Source organism: Lactuca virosa, chromosome 3 (assembly GCF_052849685.1).
Source record: "Lactuca virosa cultivar CGN04683 chromosome 3, Lactuca_virosa_CGN04683_v6, whole genome shotgun sequence".
In the NCBI taxonomy this organism is placed as follows: Eukaryota; Viridiplantae; Streptophyta; class Magnoliopsida; order Asterales; family Asteraceae; genus Lactuca; species Lactuca virosa.
In genome coordinates, this window is record NC_136428.1 from 311,524,267 (window position 1) to 311,547,305 (window position 23,039).

At 35.8% G+C, this 23,039-nt stretch overlaps 1 protein-coding gene across 1 annotated transcript in view; it reads right to left on the bottom strand.

The window, feature by feature from the left end:
• Nucleotides 1-941: 941 nt before the first annotated feature.
• LOC145163031 (annexin D5-like) overlaps nucleotides 942-23,039 on the bottom strand; it is a 28,760-nt gene continuing 6,662 nt past the window's right edge. The window contains exons 4-6 of the mRNA XM_079081956.1: nucleotides 2,082-2,297; nucleotides 1,912-2,001; nucleotides 942-1,295 (exon numbers count right to left, since the gene is read on the bottom strand). Of these exons, the coding sequence (XP_078938082.1) occupies nucleotides 1,092-1,295; nucleotides 1,912-2,001; nucleotides 2,082-2,297 (510 nt within the window). The 3' untranslated portion in view covers nucleotides 942-1,091. The remainder of the gene's footprint in view (nucleotides 1,296-1,911; nucleotides 2,002-2,081; nucleotides 2,298-23,039) is intronic.

Sequence of the window (23,039 nt, forward strand, 5' to 3'; positions counted from 1 at the left end):
CATGAAACTTTAAGTCGAAGAATAACTACTTGTATGTACAGCTTACGAACTTGGCATGGAGCTTTGATCAGCAAAAAAAGGATTTTGGACCTCGCTTTGAGTCCAAACGCCCATAGGTTTACGAGTAAACACGAAACAAACAAATAAATGTGACTTGAAACATTTGTTGTAAACTTATAACGGGGTGGTGTTTATTTATAGGTGTTTTTGTATGTACGTACCCCTTAATTCCCATTTTTTTTTTTGTTTTTTTAATGTTTTTTTTTTTTTGTTTTTTTTTTATTTTTATTTTTGTTATTTTTTATTTTAATATTTTTAATATATATATATATATATATATATATATATATATATATATATATATATATATATATATTATTAAAAATATTTTTTTGTTTGTTCAGACTATTTTTGTGTTATTTATTTTTTCATTCAAACTATCATTGTAGACTATAACTGTGTTACTTTTATCCGTTTACACTATCATGTATCATTTTGTCATTCAGATTATCCTCGTGTTTTTTTTTCCGACTATCCCTGTATTGTTTTTCCATACCGACTATCTCTTTTATTTTCCCGTTCGGACTATTCATATATTATCTTTTTCATTCAGACTATCTTTGTGTTATTTTTTTCGTTCAGACTATCTTTTTTGTTATTTTTTTTTGTCCTGGCTACCCTTCTTTGTATTTTACGGTCAGATTATTACAATGTTATTTTTTTTCGTTTGAACTACCGTTGTGTTATTTTTCATTCCGACTATATATGTGTTATTTTTTGTTTCGAGTATCCATATGTTATTTTTTCATTTGGACTATTCTTGTGTTATTTTTTCAATTCAGACTAATAATAAGACATCTAATCACATTTATTATTTAAAATAACAATACTAATAAAAAAATTATTATTATTATTATTATTATAATAATAATAATAAAAGACAACAAAACAAACAAAAAAAACATCAAAAAGACAAAATATATCAAATCAAATTGTGCTTTAAAAACAATAAAATAACAAAAAAAAAAAAGGAGGGATACATGGATTAATTCTATATATTATGGGGTACATCCAACAACACTCACTCTTATTTAACTGTTAGGACCCAATAGTGAAAGAAGAAAGGTTCTGTAATTGCCAGATGTCTCCGAGTGAACAGCATCTGTCAAAGTTTTGCCGTACTTTTTATAATACTCTCCTTTTATATGTTGCATATCCATCTCTGTCCTTGTCACAATTACTCGAGTTACAGTTTTATCATCGGTTCCCAACCCTTTCATTGCTTTTCGTAACACCTGTACTTTCCAAATTCATAGATTAACTTTTCCATTATTAGTCCATCGAACATTATTTAATTAATCAATTATCCATTTAGAAATAATATGACCAAAAAGAAAATGCATCGGCTATTTATCAATACTAATCTACATAAGGATAATTATATAATTATAAGAAATAAAGAGTTATAACTTTTACATAGTATTACAAACGAGTCTTTGTCCTACCTTCTTGGTGTCGACAAAATATTAACAATTTGTTGCTCTATTGTTAGGAATCATAAACAGATGCCATGTTGTGTCGTATCTTATCATACATAATAAACAAACATACACGAACTAAAACGTCATGGCCATACATAGTGATGACCCCTAAGAGGTACTAGTAAGTAGAGTCACCCCTTCTGGTTAATAATGATATAGGTATATTCGAGTACAAAATCATATATCAAATATATTTTAACCTGGAAATAAACATTATACATGCAAATTGTCTATTTCGTTTTTCTTTCCATTTCCCTAAGCTTACGTCCTTCTATAAAATACTTTTTAGCCATCATTTATCCCAACATACAACACTTATTTGAAAAATAAAAAGTAGCCCAATGAAAGTAGGGTGTTATAATAAACATACCTTCGCAAAGTATTTACCAGGATTCTCAGCCGATTGCAAAATTGTTACAAGAGCATACTCAAAGTTCCCAGAAGTTTCACTTTTAATAGCCTATAAATGTGATACCATGTCATATTGGTTTTAATTAAACCAATGAAAGTAGGATGCTATCATAGACACACTGAAGGTACCTTCTTAAGTGTGTTCCCAAACATATTTTTATATGTAGAACTGACTGCATCCATATGTGGGCGGCTTCTTTCACTGAAAATGCTTCTAAAAGTTTGCTCATCGGTTCCCAATCTCTTTTCCCCAGCATTAAACAATGCTTTAGCATCTTGCTCCACTACTGTCCTATCAACTTCTGGTCCTTCACTTCGAGGCATAGTTATATATGCAATAAGCATCTACAACAACCAAAATTATGCATCTTACCCTCATTATATGCAACAAATCCCATTACATCATTTCTTCCTATACCAACATATTCTACTTTACAAAATTTACCCAATGTCATCTGGATACACTATAAATTTTCAAACTACAATGTCTTAGTGAAAAAAGTGACACTACAAAGTTTTAATAGAAACAAATTGTACTAAATAAATAAATGAAATAAGGTTGCTATCTCTTGCATTTTTTCCATTGCAATATTATTAAAAAAGTGACACTACAAAGTTATAATAGAATTAAACTTTACTGAATAAATAAATGAAATAACAAGTTGTACTATAAAGTTTGTGAAAAGTGTAATTAATTGTGTAAGTGACATGCTCTCATCTATTGGGGTAGGCCAAAAATGAGTTTTTTCTCTATATAAAAGTTAAGGGTCAAATCGTGAAATAGCAACGCCTTTTCATATATTTGTTCATTATAAAATCCTACTTTCATTTTTTTTTTATATTTACTTATCGTACTTTGAAAAATCTATTCAATTATAGAAATGCCATCTAATACAAATCAATTTTCATTGTTGTAATTGGGTTAAGTTTTCAAGGTACAATGTCTTAATAAGAAAAACAATGGAATTACAATGTTTGTAATTGGTTAGATTTTTCAAAGGTACCACGCCTTCCGGAAAAAAAGTGCAAAGCGATAACATCTAGAATAAAATATGAAACCATTAAATAGATAAATGAAAGTACATGTTGCATTTATCCTAATGAAAAAAATATATTGAAAAATGTTTGTCAAATGTATAAGTGAAAAGGTCGTACGTAACTATTGCGGCATGAAAAAACTTAAGATTTTCTAAATAGAATATAAGGGTTAAATCCAACTATAGCAATGCACTTATATATATATATATATATATATATATATATATATATATATATATATATATATATATATATATATATATATATATATATATTTCATTGCTTTGCTATAACATCCTACTTTCATTTGATCTGTTACCGGTATGTACTTTTGAGTTATATCATCCAAATACAAAAAAAATGTTATTGCAATAAACATGTAAATATTTTGGGTTTCGGTTGTAATTTACATTGCTATTATTCTTCATTTCATCATCTAGTCACTAAACATTTTTTTGAGTAAATTACATGAATGGTCCCTATGGTTTTGGGTAATTTGCGCACTTGGTCCCTAACTTATTTTTTTAACTCGGAAAGTCCCTACTGTTTGTTTTTGTTATGCGCTTGGTCCCTATTGTTTGTTTTTGTTACGCGTTTGGTCCATGTCTTACCTAAAAAAACTATTATTTAAACAGGGAAAATGGTAGAGTAGGTAAGGTAAGGTGAGAAGGGTGGGGTTGGGAGTGTGTTTATTTAAATAAATTAAAAAATCAAGGGAAAAATAGTTTTTTTAGATAAGGCAGGGACCAAACGTGTAACAAAAACAAACAGTAGGGACCTTTCGAGTTAAAAAAATAAGTTAGGGACCAAACGCGCAAATTACCCTAAACCATAGGGACCATTCGTGTAATTTACTCATTTTTTTTTTGCACTCTAGGGCCATTTAACTTTCAAATTTTGTAACGATTACATCCTTCTAACTGTCGGTGATAACCAGTAAGATGTATGTTTTGTGTACTCATCTAGTCAATACACAAAAGTTTTTGTATGACTACAATTATTTAACTTTCAAATTTTGTATCAGTTACATCCTGGGTAATAGCTTCTTACCTGCAGATTTGGCTATTTTTTCCATTTTTTACTATATACATCATTATTCTAAACGTGAAAATAAGTATTAGAAAGGATTAAATGATTGAAATCATTACACGATTACATAAAGGGGTTTTAAAAAACACTAGGAAAGTCAAAGAAGGACCCGAGTGGCTAGTTGGGGATCCGAGTAAATTTTCAGTAGGAACATTGAAGCAAACAAATGGCATACTCACGAGCCTAGATAGATGGCATACTCACGACTCATGGGCATAACAAATTAATTTCAATTTTTAACATATACTAAATGGTTATTAATTATTTTTAGTTAGGCCATGTTGTCATGCAGTTTTTACGGTTAGTATGCTTATGTGGAAGTTATTACCGGCGGTTAACAACGCCCCCAATGGTATTATTGTCGGCGATATATTACCGTAGGTATACCTTCACCGATTTCTCTCTCCTCCTTTAATGTTCAAATTCATTCTTTTCCCTGTCATTCTTACGGCGGTAAATGCTAAACACCACTCCCTAACCATTTTGAAAAGTGACATGAATAGTAAAAATATCACCATCAGCTTATGTGGAGTGTGGTGCCAATGACACCACACTGTTCAGCCTTAACATGTGATATTAAATAAATAAATAATTTAATTGTTACAATATTGTAAATAATTATTAATTATTATTAGCTAATAAATCTAACGTGACAAAAAAATAGATAAATTAGGTATTAATGGTTACAAGGATGTTATTGATACAAAAATGACTTAACGAGAACAAATTGTGTTTAGTGACTAGATTGAGTACACTGAAAATAGTTGGAGGGTAAATTTGAATACAAACCATTTTATAAAGTACAATGGCCCAATAAGAAAAAAAACATATAAAATGAAATGCCTCAGATATTTTTCAAAGTACAATGAACTAATGAGAAATTTGATAGTATAATGTTATAATAGAAATAGATGGAAAAAGAATGTTATAATACATAAATAAATGAAAGTATGATGCTAATCTTTGCACTTAGCCCAATGGAATAAGCTTTGAAGTAGGCGTATAAAAGGAATAAGTAACTCGATCCCAACAATATATCAGCGTATTTAAAAACTTAAGGGTTAAATCTAAGAAACAGAAAGACTACTTTCATATATTTGTTTATCATATCATCCTACTTTAGTATCGTCTTGTTACATCATTATGAACTACCTTCAAGTAAATCCCCTGTAAAACTTACTTATGTTAGAAAAGAATTACTAAAGTGGGCCTTAAACCGGGAGGCCATAAAAGAGTTAGTGTCATGGGCATCTTTGTTTTGTCACTAAATATCAGTTAGTGCGAGAGTTCTAAGAGATACTAGTGTCTCGAAAAGATAAAAAACTTCAATTCTCTTTGTAATAATTCATTTGAAACTTTGAATTTCCATAAACATTGGATTTTAGCTTATTCAAATGTATCAGTTAGTATCCTTACAAGGTTCCAACACTTTGAGTGGTGACCTATTAAGCGGTATTTTGGACCCAAAAAGAGGTGTGCCAATTTGGAGTAACGATGATGTTCTCTCTTTAAGTATAGGGTGGTGTTACGATCTTATATTGTCCGAATATAATTTGGATTGGTGGCTTATAAGTATAGCTTTCACTATTTACCATTAATCTTCTTCATTGATATATCTTAAAAAGACAAAAAAAATGGGAAAGAGTGACCCACAACACTTTAAATTATGGTAATTTTGTTGATTGATAAAATATTGAAATGTGATAGGAACAATATAGAGGATGGCAAAACAGATGGGCTAAGCTTAATATTTCTAGGATAAGGACATCCGGTGCAGTCCCACAAGTAGTCATGGCATTGGATAAAGATGTATATTTATGGAGACTATAGAATAGGGTAAGATTATTTGTCATGTCATGTGATCTGAGGCACATGAATCAGTTATTTAGTTAGAGGAAAAAGATAATAGGCATGTATTAGGTTTCGATTTCTAAGCAAATACAATAGATAGAGTAGTGTAATTTTCAGTCCTAATAAGGCGTTCTTATTCTTCCTTGGTTATGGTAAATTTGTTGTCTAATGTCGAGGCATTGTATGATGTTGAGTGATAAGTTCCTTTAATTTATGGTCAAGTGCTTCTTATATGTTTGTTTGGTGTAGTGGAATCCATGACAATCGTCACAACCAACATCATCAGTTGTTGGAATAGTTTCTCGTGAGTCAGTAGTTCGGTCACTGTGTCGACCCGTAGAATCCCCTCTGTGACTCCATGAGATTCTCATTGAGAGCCATCAGGAAATCCTTCTCGGCTAACCAAAGCACAACCTTTGCCTTTGAAGTCTAACCATAATCTAATTGTTTTGGGGTCTCAGTTTTTTTTCTTGGTCTCAATTTGTTATTTTGCATATTAGGTGGTTGTTTCTTGATCTTAATTAATTGATTGTAGGTATTGATTTGTTGTTTCTTGTCTACAATAATTAATCCAGGTATCAATTACAATTTTGGATATCGGCTCATTATTTCTATCTCAATTAGTTTATTCATGTTCTCAATTAAGTATTTGTGGTTATCCATTTTTTGTTTATAGTCTAAATTAAATGTTTATGGTATCAATTTAAGTCTAAAAGACTCACTGAAGTAATGATGTTATTATTATCATTTGTAGTTTACTTATTTTAGATTATAATGATTATAGTTTAATTAATTGCATATTATAATGGATATAGTTTACTTATTTGTAGACTATATTTGATATAATAGTTAAGGAAACTCAATATTTAATTTTTTATTAACTTGTCGTTAAACGTGAAATATTAGGTACTATTTCATAACTATTGTTGCATAGCATATAGACAGTTTGTCGCTATTTTCCATTATTCGCTATAGATAACTATGGCTTTCATATCGATATTCAATGGAAAAAAATAGTTGAGCTCCTCATATACCTTTTTAAATTCCATGACATAAGTAGTGAGAAACGGTCTTGTTGTTTCCCATGATGAAAGGACTTACAAACTCCATAGATTCGTTATATATTTATTTGTCTATAATATAATAAGGCAAGGTAGTACATGATTTCCTTTACATATTCAAAGTGGCTAACCAGAGAAGAGATAAAAGGCTCAGTAGTATTGAAAATATGCAAACACAAACAATCATCTTTGTAACCATGAATCATAACCATCACCTTTAGGGATTAGATGTAAAATGAGGCTCTATTCCCATGATTCAGAGACATATCCAAATAGTTGTTCTCCACTCGGAAAAGTTGAAGCCATTAAGTTTCTTGTTAGTGAGTCTAGCAACAACTAGAAGCATCTCAGGTACACGTGTATTAATGTTGTTGGTGCTCAACGTGTAAAATCCCTCCGACCCTAAACCTCACTCTGATACCATGTAATTAAGGAATATAATGAGGCCGCAAATAGCTTATTTATCATATACTATATAAGGAGAAAGTACAAGATTATGTATAGAGGCAATAAGCCTAAACATAGGAAACCCTGCGGGCGCATCTACTAACTGGGAGAAAGCTAATAAGTACAATATTTATATTCTAACACGAAGTGAAGTGCACAAAATTTTAGTGTAATTAAAACATAACTACAATGGAAGGTTCTAATGAATAAATTCCATATGAGTGGGAAGATCTTGTTAATTCCTACATGTATGTGTTCCAAATGCCTCAATGCTTACTACCTTAGCGAGGTAACTAATATCCCATTTTCTTTAAGGAAGGTTGTGATCCCGTTAATGTGAGACCTTATAGATACCCATACTACTAAAAGGATGAGATCCAAAAATTTATAAAAGAGATGATGGTTGCAGGACTTATTCAAAATCGTGAAAGTCTATTTTCTAGTCCCATGAAATTGGTTAAAAAGATGGGAGTTGGAGGTTCCGCATAATACGGTGATTTGATATATTCTTGAAACCTCTCATAGATAAACAATTAGATGAACTACATTGAGAAAGTACTTTTTTTCAAATATATACTTGAAATCAAGGTATTACCAAATATGGATGCATAAAAGAAGACATTCAAAAGACAAATTTTCACACACCTAAAGGTTTCCATGAGTTCTTGGTGATGTCATTTGGATTGGTCCATGCCCCCATGAAGTTTTAAAGTCTTATGAATGAGGTATTAAATCCTTTTTTAAGAAATTCATATTGGTTTCTTTAACAATATACTTATTTATATCATATCTAAAGAGGAACACTTTAGTCATTTGAAACAGTGTTTGAACTTTTGTCCCAACCCAAATTATATGTAAATCATAAAAAGTATCAGTTTGTGCAAATGAGATTGGGTTATCTTAGTCATTTCATTTTTATGGAGGGTGTAGAAATGGACAAGACTAACGTCCAATCTATGTTATATTGGATATTACCAATAATAATGAGTGAGTTATGTGGATTTTTGGGTGTGTTGGGATATTATAGATTTTTTTCCAACACTACGACATTGTCGCTCCTTTGAGGAGTTTGCTAAAGAAGAACCAGTTTGTTTGGATAAAAGTTGCATAATAATCCTTTGGAAAATTAAAGGATTCCTTAACAAAGTCTTTCGTACTAAGGCTCCCTGATTTCCTAAAAGTATTTATAATTGAACTGACATGTTTGGGTATGGTTCGGGTGTTGTTTTAAAATAAAATGAACAATCCATCATGTATATTAATTAAACATTGGGAAAACAAGAACAACTCAAGTCGGACTATGAAAAAGAATCAATGGTTGTAGTGATGGCACTAAAATGGCGATGGTCAAGTTAAATGAAGTGTCAGAGTCCATAACAACATATCAAGATCGAGTCTTTTTAAGTAACTTTTGGAAAGAAATTTTTAAGTTACAAGGGACACATTTAAATTATAGAACTGCTTACCATCCTTCAAAAATGGTCAATATGAGGTGGTTAACAAGTTCCTTTAATAATATTTGAGGTGCTTGTCTCCTATAACATAAGTAGTGGCATAACTGGCTATTATGGGTGGAGTATTGGTATAATATGTCTCACCATCTTAGATTAAAAAATATTCATTTTAAACTTTTATATGGACATGATTCTCCCTATTATGTAGATACAAACCAAATGCCTCAAATTTTTAACAAATAAATCAAGATTTGTTTTCCAAGTGGGTGATTTGGTTTCCTTAAACTCGCTGACCTAGCTTGAAAATAAATGGAATTTCAGGTGGATGATTTGGTTTCCTTAAAATCCAACCTTATTGTCATCGATCATTGGTGATAATAACAATTAAAAACTTCTTGCCCGTTTTTATGGCCCTTGTCAAGTTGTGGAAGACAAGTTACATATCGCCTCCAACTTAATCCAAATTCCATCATTCATCATGCTTATCATATCTCCCAATTTAGAAAAGCTATTGGACGTGTTCTTATACTGTTATTCCATCCCAACTAAAAGAAACTATGTAATTAGTTGCATTTATGAAAGATATACTGGATGTTTGACAATCCCATGAAGAATGAGGTTTTGATCAAATGGAAAAACATGTCCAACATCGAAGCATTGTGGGAAGATTTTGATTCAATGATTTCTCACTTTCCAAATTGCAACATTGAGGACAAGGTATAAAATTTCCGGAAGGGGGGGGGGTTATTGTTATACCTAAAATAAACCCCCTCTAAAATTTACTTATTCCAGAAAAAAAAGGGAACTATAGTAGGGCTTTAGTTAGGTGGGCATAAAAGAGTTGGTGTAAGGGACATTTTAGTATTTTTAGTGTATGTCGATCTAAATAGAAGTTCAATCAATTTTTGCATTATCTTTGTTTTCTAACTGAATTTCATTTGGAGCAAGAGTTATGGGAGACATAGCATCTCGAAAAGCTAGAAAATTCCAATTCTCCTTATAATTGTTCAACTGAAGCTTTGAATTTCTATAAAAATTCGATTTGAAGCTCAAAATCCTTTGAACTCAAATAAAAATTTCTAACATACGATCTTCTAAGGTATTATTATTTTATTTAAAATTTAATTTCAAAGAATTCTACCCTATGTTGGGCGTAGGATACTCCCCTACGCTTAGCGTAAGAGGGAGTTGGATGCGAGGATTAAGTGACCTACGTTGGGCGTAGGACTGCATAACCAAAACCCTAATCTATGGAGTTGTGAGCCCTATTTAAATTCTCTAATCCCTTGAGGCCCTCTCTATTCTCAGCCTACAGACTCCCAAACAACCTCCTTGAAACCCTAGTCAACATTTATGAGTTTTGAGCTTTTGGAGTGCTTGGTGTTCACTTTTGAAGGAAGAAGAGTATTGTGGAACCACTTGGAAGCTCAAATCAGTGTAGATCTAGAATTTTCATCCACTCATCCATCTCTAGAAGGTATAAAGTTTCTACATTGATGATGTTTCATGTTAGATCTAGTTATCCTTCAGTATTTCATGCTTTTGTCCCCATAACCTTGGTTTACATGAGTATAAGATACTCAAGACCATTTGAGTATCATTTCCAAATGTTTTTAGGGTTGTTAAGTCATAAAAATGAGAGCTTGGTCCCTCTCATCCATCCATGCATGAGTTCTTGAGCAATAGATAACTTTAAGGACATAGGTTTAGGTTTTGTGGTCCTTGTGACCATGCAAATAGATAAAGTCAGAGACTTTATCCATTAAGAAGTCAATAAGGTATAGATTTGAAAATATGAAGAGTTCGCCTTCTGTTTTAAGGAATTAATAATTAAGTTGGTCATCAGGAGGCTACGTTGGGCGTAATTTGCCTTCTGTTGGGCGTAGCCCTGATTTTGCCCGTTTTACCGCTTTGAGCTCTACACTGGGTGTAGAGTTGCATGCTACACTAAACGTAGGATGCCTGGAGTTGACCGTTGACTTTTTAGTCGTTGACTTTGACCAAGTTTCACTTAGGGGTCAAATTGAGGATTTTGGGTTGTAGATTGAGACTTCATCCCTGTTTGGTGTATAGGTGACCTGTAGAGCTAGTTATTAGATTTTTAATCATTACCATTATCTTGTTTACTAGAAGGTGAGTTTCTCACTATACTCGTGGGTTGAAGGCACCAATGTCGGACCACTAGATTGTGTTATGTATCCTTTTTTATTGGATGTTGCTATGTTATAGTGATTTGTTAGATTGGTAAATCTATATGATTGCATGTACTTACTGGTCATTCATTTCCTGTTTGCATATATCGACATACTGCAGTTGGGTTGAGGCGGTACGACTTTGCGTTGTAGGCCAAGAAACCCAAGGTAATCTATTCGGGAGGTTGTGGTCCCAGGGATAATCAAATCGTGAGATTTTGGTCCCATGGGTAATCCATTCAGGAGACTATGGGCCCATGGGTAATCCAGTTTGTATTGTGGGCCCCATGTGCATGCATTGTTTATATATTGTTGTGTGGGGTATATTGGGGGGAAATCACTAAGCTTTGGCTTACATTTATTGATTTCAATGTTTTTAGGTACTTTTGATGATTGGGGCAAGGTGAAGGTGTAATCGTACACATCCTCCTATTATTTTATGTTTTAAGAGATTGACTTGATACTCTTATTTTTCTTGGATATGATTTGAAAACAATAGTTGTTTATCTATCGTTTCTTGTGGAAATGTTTTTATGAAAATCAAAAATTTGTCATGGTTTTTGGGATGTTACAAGTTGGTATCAGAGCCCTGGTTTGATAGAATTGGATGAATACTCATATGATTCCAAACTTAAACTATGGAACTACAAACTAGTTTTTCATAATAAAATCTAAATTAAACAAAAGAGAGGATGTGATGTTTACAATCAACCGAAACCCAAGGAAAGTTATTCCCCAAGATACATACTTGTTTTGTGTATTGATGATATGATAGAATTGCATGCTAGTTTGTAGGTTAGGGATCTTTAGGAATTGCATGATAGAATTGATTGATTTATGATGCCTGATATCCTATGAGAACTTCTTGATTTGCTATATAGAACTGATATTATTACTATGGTTGCTTAGTGTGTGCATCATAGTTATACATAAATATGATTTTATTTCTTAAGAATGTTTGAGTTAGCCTTATTTCTTGTTCCTTGTTTGGTTTTGGGCTTAGGGTAGAATCAATTATTCAAATGTCTATCAAATCCAGTGTAATGTATGATTAACATACACAAGGCGGCTGCAGGGTTAGTGGAAGTTTCATGAGTAAGTAGGCCAACGTAAGGATTGAGTAGCCACTCTTGAGAGAGTGAGTACTGGATGTATGTGTATCATTGTTTCTTGTGTTTTATGGCCAGGAGGTCCGTGAAGATCCTTGAGACAAATACAGGTAGGTGTGGAAGGTAGTATCGGCTCGTACCACTGAAAGTACATGACTCGTATGCGTATAAAGGATGTCACGAACTCTGAGGAACTAGTGATCTAGTAGTGATATGTTAGTATGAATTGTGACTTTCCTAATGTATTCCAGTTTATTTTCAGTATGGTGATCATTGGAGGTTCAGTCAGGAGTTGACGGCCCGGAGAGGCCAGGATTGATTGATGATGAGCTCCACGAGATGATCACCACTCAGGTTACCATGGCAGTTAGGGAGGTGATCTCGGAGATATTTGGGTCTGTCAAGACCGCTATGATTGAGCTATTCGATGAGCGTTATGTTTCCGTTATTAAGGCTGCTACAGCCGCCACCACTGCAATTGTTCCTACTGCAGGACTCCATGGGAGAGGGGTGATTCTCTACCGGGACATCAGCAACATGAAGCCCCTGGAGTTCGACGGGGTTAAGGACCCGATCGTGTCCATAAGGTGGATATATGATGTGGAGGGTTATTTCTTTACGTGTTCATGCCCAGACGACTAGTAGGTCAAGTTCGCCTTGAACCTTCTTCGTTTGGGGGTGAAGGATTGGTGAAATCTAGTGACCAGTGCTTATTATCATGAGGAGAAGGCCACAATGACTTGGGAGCAGTTCACTGAGATGTTTTAAAATGACTATGTTCCACTGGTTAATAGGAGAGGTTAGCCTAGGAGTATCTGTCGTTGAAGCAGATTATAGAGTCGGTGATGGAGATCACCAAGATGTTTACTGAGAGACGTCTTTTCTGCCCCGAGTATGATGTGTCAGAGTAAGTTTTGATGTACCATTGCTTGAGCATGCTTAAGAATGTGATATGTGAGTTTGTGTCGACCAGGGGTATAGTTCCCTCTCCAAGTTGTAGTCTTTAGCTCAGAGGAGGGAGATTGAGACCCAGAAGAGGGAGAAGAGGCATACCCCAATTTAGACACATCCAACAGTGAAGCGGTTTAAGCAGCTAATTCACGATTCGGAGGCTAGAAGGGCCGTACTTGTGTAAAGTGTGGGAAGATGCATGGGGGAGTATGTCGGTCAGCGAAAGGGTGCCACAATTTCAGCAGAGAAGGTCATTATGCGAGGGATTGTCTTCAACAGGCTCTGCCACTGAGCACCAAGATTTGATAGCACTCTGATCAGGTTGGACATGTGAACGCCAACTGTCCATTAATTGCTGCAAGGCCAGTACAAGAACCGACTCTGACCACTCTTCATAACACAGACTGGCGCTAGGGGAGGGTCGAGGCCTCGAAAGCCAGGGGTCACGCAAGATGCTCCTCCTTGGACACATTGGCGCTAGGGGTCACGCTAGGAGTCGAGGCCCCGAAAGCCAGGGGTCACGCTAGGGGAGGGCACTACCTTGGACACATTGGCCATCCAGGAAAGGCCAATGTGTTCGCTGACGCTTTGAGCTACAAGGTGGCTAGTACCCCCGTTGGAGGATATTGTTTAAGGATGAAGATCGACTAACAACTCTTGAATTTAATTAGGGAGGCTCGGGTCGAGGGAATCAGGAGGAAGAATTGGAAGAAAGAGAAGATCAAGGGCCAGATTGGCATATTTATCACCGTTGGTCGCAAGCTGATAACCCAGTGCGGGTGAGTTTGGGAGCCAATTACTGGTGGGGTCCGACATACATTGATGCAGGAGGCGCATAAGTTCAGGTTCTCGATTCACCTAGGATCCAGGAAGATGTATCGAGACTTGATACTTAGTTCTTGTTAGCCATTCATGAAGTGAAAGATAGCCTGATATGTGGAGAGATGCTTGACCTATCGAATGGTCAAGGCAGAGCACCAAATACCACACAACAAGTTACAACCCTTGGAGGTTACCATGTGGAAATGGGAGTAGATTACCATGGATTTCATCACCAAGTTGTCGAGGACGGCCAAGGGATTTGATGCCATTTGGGTTATTGTTGATCGTCTAACCAAGAGTGCCCATTTTCTTTCCATTCGGTAGAGTTCTTTGGCCGACAAATTGGTCACAGTGTATGTACGCGAGATCATTGCTTGCCATGATGTACCAGTTTCCATCGTATCCAATCGTGATGTGCGGTTCACTTCCTGGTTTTATCAGAGGTTGCATGAGGAGTTGGGTACGATACTACACTCCAGCATAATCACTTAGAATGATAGTCAGAGTGAGCGGACTATCTAGATGCTCATGGATATGTTAAGGCCTTGTCTCATTGGTTTTGGTCGGAGTTGGGACTCCTACCTTCCTTTAGCTGAATTTTCATACAACAACAAATATCATTCTAGTATTGGTGCTCCACCATATGAGCTTTTATATGGGAGGAAGTTTCATACTCCATTTTGCTGGGGAGAGGTCGGCCATAGGTTCATGGAGAGGACTAAGGTGGTTCTCTAGACGATGAAGCTTATTCAACAGATCAGCCAGAGGTTACAGACCGCTCAGAGTCAGAAGAAGAGTTATGGTGATAGGCGTCGCTCCGAGTTGGAGTTTTTGGTTAGGTACATGGCTGTGCTAAAGGTATCACCCTGGAAGGGTACTATACGCTTCAAGAAGAACGGCAATTCGGGCCCCCGATTTATTGGACCCTTTCGAGTAGTGGCCAAGGTGGAAAGGCGGCCTACAAATTAGATCTGCCCGAGGAGCTTAGTTAGATTCACATCACCTTTCATGTTTCCTAACTTTGAAAGTGCATGGATGATGATTTGATGGTGGTTCCATTGGACGACATCCATGTCGATAAGCGCCTAAATGATGTGGAGATGCCGGTGGCTATACTAGATAGGAAGACAAAGGCCTTGTGCAACAAGGTAGTGCCCTTGGTTATGGTTCAGTGGCAACATTAGAAGGGTTCTGTGTGGACTTGGGAGCCCGAGGCATAAATACATTAGCACTATCAAGATCTATTTGCAACAAAGGATTTCGAGGATGACATCTAGCTCAAGTGAGGGACAATTGTAACATTCGATCTTCTGAGGTATTATTATTTTATTTAAATTTTAATTTCAAAGAATTCTACCCTACGTTGGGCGTAGGATAGTCCCCTACGTTGAGCATAAGAGGGAGTTGGACGTGGGGATTAAGTGACCTACACTGGGCGTAGGAAAATGTACATTGGGCGTAGGAGCGCATAACCAAAACCCTAATCTTTGGGGTTGTGAGCCCTACTTAAAGGCTCTAACCCCTTGAGGCCCTCTCCATTTTCATCCTCCACCCTCCCAAACGACCTCCTTGAAACCCTAGTCACCATTTGTGAGCTTTGAGCTTTTGGAGTGCTTTGTGTTCACTTTTGAAGGAAGAAGAGTATTAAGGAACCATTTAGGACCTCAAATCAGTGTAGATCCATAATTTACATCCTATCATCCATCTCCAGAAGGTATAAATTTTCTACCTTGATGATGTTTCATGTTATATCTAGTTATCCTTGAGTATTTCATGCTTTTCCCCATAACCTTGGTTTACATGGGTATGAGCTACTCCATACCATTTGAGTATCATTTCCAAATGTTTTTAGGGTTGTTAATTCATGAAAATGAAAGCTTGGTTACTCTCATCCATCCATGCATGAGTTCTTGAGTATAAGGTCACACCTTATGATCTGATGAGTCAAACACTCTATACGCTGACCACCAGCACCAACACCAACATCAGCTTCAACGCCAGCGTCTCAAACCTTATCAGTGTCAGTGTGTAGATAGTTATGTTATGTAATCTTTGTATATTAGGCAAAAATACATACATATATATATATATATATATATATATATATATATAAATAGATAGCAGATCTGATATCTTGGTGATAAGGATCGGTTCTTAGTATAGATTCTTGGAGAAGACAACTTGGTGAATATTTCAACATTAGGGTATATATTCAACATTAGGGTGACACCCTAATGTTAACATCTTGGTGACCGTATTTGTGACAACCTTTTTTCTTGGTGAAAGCAAACACTTTCTTGGAGAAGACAACTTGGTGAATATTTCGTGTTCTTTACTTTTTCTGTTCTTTGTTTTCTTAGTCAGTTTGTTCTTATTTATTATACTTGAAGTGTATCCGATCGATATAAACCTTTAATTGGTATCAGATCAGGTTTTTGATACACTTAAGTAATCATGTCGACTTCCTATAATCCCAAATCTTTTGGTCTCAACAAGATTCCTCCCTTCGATGAGCACAACTTTGCCATGTGAAAAAATAAGGCCATTGTTGTTGTTGAAACCATGGACTATGAGATGCTTAAAGTTTTTGAAAAAGGTCCCCACATTCCTATGTATCAACCTATGGTCAACAATGCTCACGTTGGTCCATTGAAGAAAAAACCAGAGACTATTTATGATGACGATGACAAGAAACTGATTAGTCTTGATGTGAAAGCTAGAGCAGCGATAGGAAACTCTATTCCCTATCACGTGTATAATCGTGTACATAATGGTGAGTCAGGTCAAGATATGATGGATACGCTGAAAGTGGCTTATGAAGGAACTTTGGACGTTTAAGCCACTACCATCAACAACCTTAATCGGAAATACGAGCATTTCTTCGCTCAATAAGGTGAGTCACTAACCCAAACTTTTAACTTGTTTAACTGTTTGGTAAATGATATGCGCAAGCTGGGAACTGTCAAGAATTCTTCTCAGTTGGTTCTAAAGTTCCTGGACTCTCTTGGGAAAAGCTGGGAACATCATGCTTATGTCATTAATAACAATGAGATGATCAATGCCATGGATTTGAATTCCTTGTTTGGAAATATGTGAAATTACGAAGAGACCAAAGCTCTTTGTAAAGACATCGTGAAGGACTCACATAAGGAAAAGTATATAGACTTGGTTTCTCGAAAGAAAGAAATGAAGCTCATTAGTAAATCAGATGACTCAGATTAGGGTGAAGAGGTTGGTGAAGAAATCACTGATGAACTTGTTGCCAACGCTACTTTTATTCTCAAACGTTATGAAGAAAACAGATCAAATGGGTTTTGAAGAGCTAATTTAAAGGGAGGCAGTTCAATGAGGAGATTCTCTTCAGAGAAGATAAACTCAGGTAACTATTTTAACTGTGGAAGCCCTGGCCATTTTTCTAGGGACTGAAAAGGAACGAATGAAACTCAAAGTCCACATACCTATGAGGTGTTGTACAAGAAGTTGTTGGCTCACATGAAGAAGGAAAACATCTCTCTACCAAAATCTTTCATTGCAAAACAAGAGGATCATGAAGAATGGGTGGAAGAAGAGGAGACATTTGAATATGAGGAGCTGATTGTTAAGGGTTTTATGGCTCTTATCAATGATTATGTTGATGGTAATCTCAACATGTGTGAAGCTGATACCTATCAAGCTGTCCAAGGGTTGAGTCAAAATCTTGCATATACTTGGTTGCTGGACAGTGGGTGCTCTAGACACATGACTGGTCTCAAGTCCCTCTTAACAGATTTTTTCTGGACAAAGATGGTCCTATTGTGGTTTTTGGCGACAACAATGAAGAAGCTGTCATGGGAGTTGGAACATTTGAGTGAAGGGCATTCAAGCTAAAGAACGTGTTCTATGTCATGGGCCTGAAAAGCAATCTTATCTCCATCAGTCATCTTTGTGACGCTTGTTATAAGGTTCTCTTTGATTGCCATGAAGGAAAGGTTCTTGACTCTAAGAACAAAATTGTGCTCACTGCACTAAGGGACAACAACATTCATATGCTTTTATTTTATGTATTTAGACAATGCTACTTTATGTTTTTAAATTTTTTCTTTTCTACCTTAAAACTTCTGAACATAAGCTGCTAAAATTTTAATTTACTAAGACCTTTTGCTTCAAAAAAAAATTTAACTTTTATTTTACCAAAGAAGTATAAATTGTACATTTTGCTACTAAGATTGCTGATGTGTGTTCTTCTCTATCACCTTGTAAAAGACTCAGGATCCTCTGTCTCCATTTCGACATTGATTTTAACTGATTTGATCAGTGTCATTCCTTTGGTGCAACATCTTCAGAGTAGAACTAGTTGAGGCTGACTATGCATCTTTTCTTCAGCACCAACTATTCTCTCCCTGACATTGATGCTCATGCTGATTGGCATGTTGCATCCTGTTGGTGAGACCAGATTGGAGATAACTGTGCGAAAATGTGTTCTTCTGGGCACATATCTCTTCCATCGTGAACAACCTATCTCTGTTTAAATAGGATGAAGTGAAGTTAGGTAATATAGCATATCTAATTTCCATAGACGTTGTGAATACAAAACCACTTCCCCTCTTAAATCCAAAGACCTCTTCAACAAGAGGGTGGTCCCCTTCTCTTCTTTCACAAATCACAACGAGTGGAACCTTCGAGTTTTGTCTTGGTGACTCTCATAATTTGAAGGTTAAAAAGATTGGATCCGTTTAACTCGTTGGTTACAAAGACGGGCTAATGTTTTTCTCTTGTTCTTGGTGAACATGAATCTTGGAATCAATCTGCAATACTTGAACGATGAAAGGTATTCTCTCTATTTGGTTTCTATGATGTATGTTTTAATTTGATATATTTGATCTTGTTGGCTTACTCTTTTATAGGCAGTGTTGAAGGGTAGATATCTCGGAAAATGGAAGTACATTTATGGCCTTTCAATTCAAAGATTTGATTGATCGAGTCTTTATCTTGTTTCTAAAAAAGCTACAAAAATATCACCTTTAGAATATTCCCTTGTTTGACTAACTCTTTTGTTGTATTCTTATATTATTTATTATTATGCCTTGTACCATATTAAATGAATTGATGGTGAACTCTAAAGTTTTAGACTACAACTTAACTCTATGATACAAAAGTTAAACCACTTCTTGTTGATGAATTAACACCATTTATGATTCACGTTGATTCCACCTCAACGTGACTGAAACAATCTATTATTCCTTAATTTATTCTTAATAAAACTTTACGATTCAATGTGATATACTACACACTACTAAAAGTTTGAAACACTGTGTCGATGGTTACTCTATGTATCGTAGACTATCAGACGCACGAACCCCGTCTTGCCCTTACATTCTTTAAAGCTTTATGATTCAGCGTAATATACCATACACTGATGAGATCTTGAAAAATCTCTGCCGATGGTTAAGCTAAAACACCACAACTTATCAAACACATCAATCCATTCTCTCCATACATTCTTCTTTAGATTTTTATAATTCAACATATGAAACCAGATGCTGATGAGAATTTGAAAAATCTGTGCCGATGGATATATCATTGCCTGTGACATATTACAGGCACGTACCCATTCTTTCCCAACAATCATTCTATTAAGAATTTAATGATTCACTTTATTAGCCATACAGTTATAAAACTTCGAAACTCTTTGCCGATGGGTACATTTCATACTGGAATGCATTACACGCATCATACCACTGTTGCCCTTTTCTTCTAATAAAAGTGATTAATGAGTCATCGTAAGAAACCACACACTGATGAAATCTCGCAATACTATGTCAGTGAATGGTAGTTCAAACCTATGTTATCCGGAGACATCAAAAAGTTATTGGATTACAAGCTGCAACTCTGATACGTTGATTGCTTCCGCTGATGATTATTGCCACTGATGGTATGTCTCAATTGTTGGACAAGGTGTATAAGTCCATAACTATAATTGGTATGTACTTGACCCGAGAGTAGCATAGTCCATTGGGTTGCATGGCACCGGAACAATCTGAAGGATGGACATTTGAGAAGAGGTTATTTATGATTTATTAATATATTATAAGTTCTAGTATATTAATATGAAATCATATTATTTATTTAGTATTGATCAAGAGTTAATTTGGAATTAATTTAGTGATCAAAAGAGACTAATTAAATATGTGGGGATTGATTGTGTAAATCATTGATTCTTATAATGTGGGCCAATGATCCATAGTTCTTTAAGTTGGGCTAAACCAATGTCATAACCCATGGATGGTCCATGGAGGTTTAAACCCATGGAGCATAAGGAATATGGAAGGTCATGCACATTAGGGTTTACATGGTGTAACACTAGTTTTGCCACATTATATAAGAAGCCCCTTGGTTAGTGAAATCGACTACTAGTGATCTTTGGAAGAGTCATAGCCGATTTTGTGTGCAAGCCATTCCCTCTCAAGTCCTCCATTGTTGGTGGTGTTGTGTGAAGCATTTGAGGCATCACATTTGGGGTGCTAGGCTCCTAAAGGTCCAAGGAATCAAGCTACAAGAAAATGTATGTCATCTAACTAGTTTTGTTATACAAGTACCCATGTTTTGCATGCTAGTTAGGCTAATGCTTTGGAAAATCAAATTGCATGTATAATTAGAGAAAACATAGATCCAAAGCATTTAGGGTTGTATGTGCACCTTAAGGTTGTTAGGATGCTCAAAACCCATCATCAATGATGTAACTTCCTTATCTCAACGGTAACTTTTGGATGACTATTAAGACTTGAATCATTATCTTGAAGCACATGATTTTTACGGAGGTCTTTTCTCTACTAATAGATTATGCCAGGGTAAAGATATTTTCTTATAAAATAGGGAATTCTCTTTCCTAGGTTACTTTGCAAAGCGGCTGACTCTCTCGAAAAATAATATCTTAACCATCATCTTCCTAAAAGATTTCATCATGTCAAAGCATATGTACGAATTTTCTCCTAACCCCAATGTTGTCAAAGGTCCTCATATTCTCCCATCATCATTTAAGCAAACAATGTGGCATTCTCTGATGTCATCCCAAAACAGTTTGTGAACTCAAGAATCGAAGACTTCGTCAACTATGTCAAAAGCTGCCCTCTTTCATATGCCTTCTGCGACTTCCCACAACCATTCTACCCTAAGCAAGTATGTAGTTCTACTATTCCTGCTCTGTTGATTCTGATGCTCAAACCATTACCGAAACCATTGGAGATGGTCAATCTAGGGTTACCGTTGATGTGGAATCCTTTTGAACTGCTCATCGTATTCCTCATCCAGAAAACTATTCTAAAATTCCTTTAGAAGAAAAATGCAAGTCCATTCGTTAAAGATTAGGTTATAACCTTTCTATTAAATTCACCTATCGTGATCCATCCAAATACACTCATTGTCAATGTTTGGGTGTATGGTGGAAGTACCTAACAGGGATAATTGGTAAATGCCTTGGACACAAAACTGGGAGCTTGGATCAACTGAATCTTTTTTAGCAAAAAGTTTTATATTCCATGGTGTGTAACAAGAGACTGGATTTTGCTCAACTCTTTATTGATCAGCTGATTGATTGTAACACTAGGAACAAGAAGCCAGCGTATGTTCCGTATCGCCGTTGGCTTGGACTGATTTTGGATAGTGATGAAGGTTACTTTGATAATCATAGAATCATCATTCCAATTCCTGCTCTCTCCTCAAAGATCATCAACGCTTCTCCTTCTGATGATGATCTCTCTATTACCCAGAGGATGGAAAGATGGACTGCAAATCCCTACATTGTTGAATCCTATGACTCTGAAGAAGAGGATGATGATGCTGATGAGGAAGAAGACACTGATGAAGAAGAAAACAATGATGACGAAGAAGAAGTTGAAGATGAAGAGGATGAACCTTCCACTAATAGAGGTGAAGTACCTGTTAAAGGAATGAATTCTCCTTCAAGATTGAACAAGCACATCCGATTCTACTATACTTCTTCATCCGCTCCCTCTGCAGATGATATTGTACAACGTGGATCAACCCCACTCAAGTGGAAACTACTGATCCACTGATCCAAGATGAGATTTCTCCAAGATCAGCGACTCCTTCTCCTCAAGCTGCAACTATCCCTCCTATGCCAACACCTGTTCAAACTAGTTCTTTTTATTAGGGGGAATCAAGATCCAACTTTCAAACCATTTTGATCTCTTAGCTCTCTCTACTGGTGCAGATAACTCAGTCATTGGGAGAAAGACTGGCTAGAGTTGAAAAGGATGTGGCTGATATGAAACGCATTATGACCTTGGGTGACGATGATGATATGGTTATTGATGACACTCCACTAAATTCTCCAGGTGATAATCCTCCTCCACCCCTACCCCCATCATCAAATCCACCTCCACCTCCTCCACCATCTCATTCCCCTCCTTGCACTCCACCTGGTTCTCCTCCCTAACCTGATGATGTCAAAAAAAGGGAGAATAGTCAATGGAGAAATGATTAGGAAATGGTGGTAATTGCATCAACTTCATCTCAGCCTGAAATGTCTGAATAAGGAAGGGTTGAAGTTGATAGTCAAAAGGAAATCGTTGTTGTTGGACAAGAGAACAACATTCCAGACGATGATCCAACAAAAGATGATCGGCCTATCCCAGACGCTGGTGATCAATTAGAGACTGATGACTATGCAGGGTTTCTTGATCTGGGATTTATGACACAAGATGATGTTCCTGCTGTTCCTTTGAGTGTAGTTTACCCTAATTCATAATTTGACGGGGAGATTCCTCAGGTAACTAACAGTGACATAGATTCTGATGATGATCAGCTCAATCCTCGAAAGAGGAAGGCTTCCTTCTCAGGGGGAGCCCATGACGTTGAAGTTGGAAGATCTTTTACTATTGGTGATCCTTCAACACCTCCTCCTTCCAAGAAAAGTAAGCTTACTATTGATATGAAAGTTTTAGCTGAAGAATGGGATATAACTATTGAGTAAGTTATAGAAATTATAATAGAAAATAATGCCGCTATTCGAGCTAGAAAAGGAGAACGTCGGTCCATTGAATTTGCTCAGGCTCTTGCTTCTGCTGATGAATGT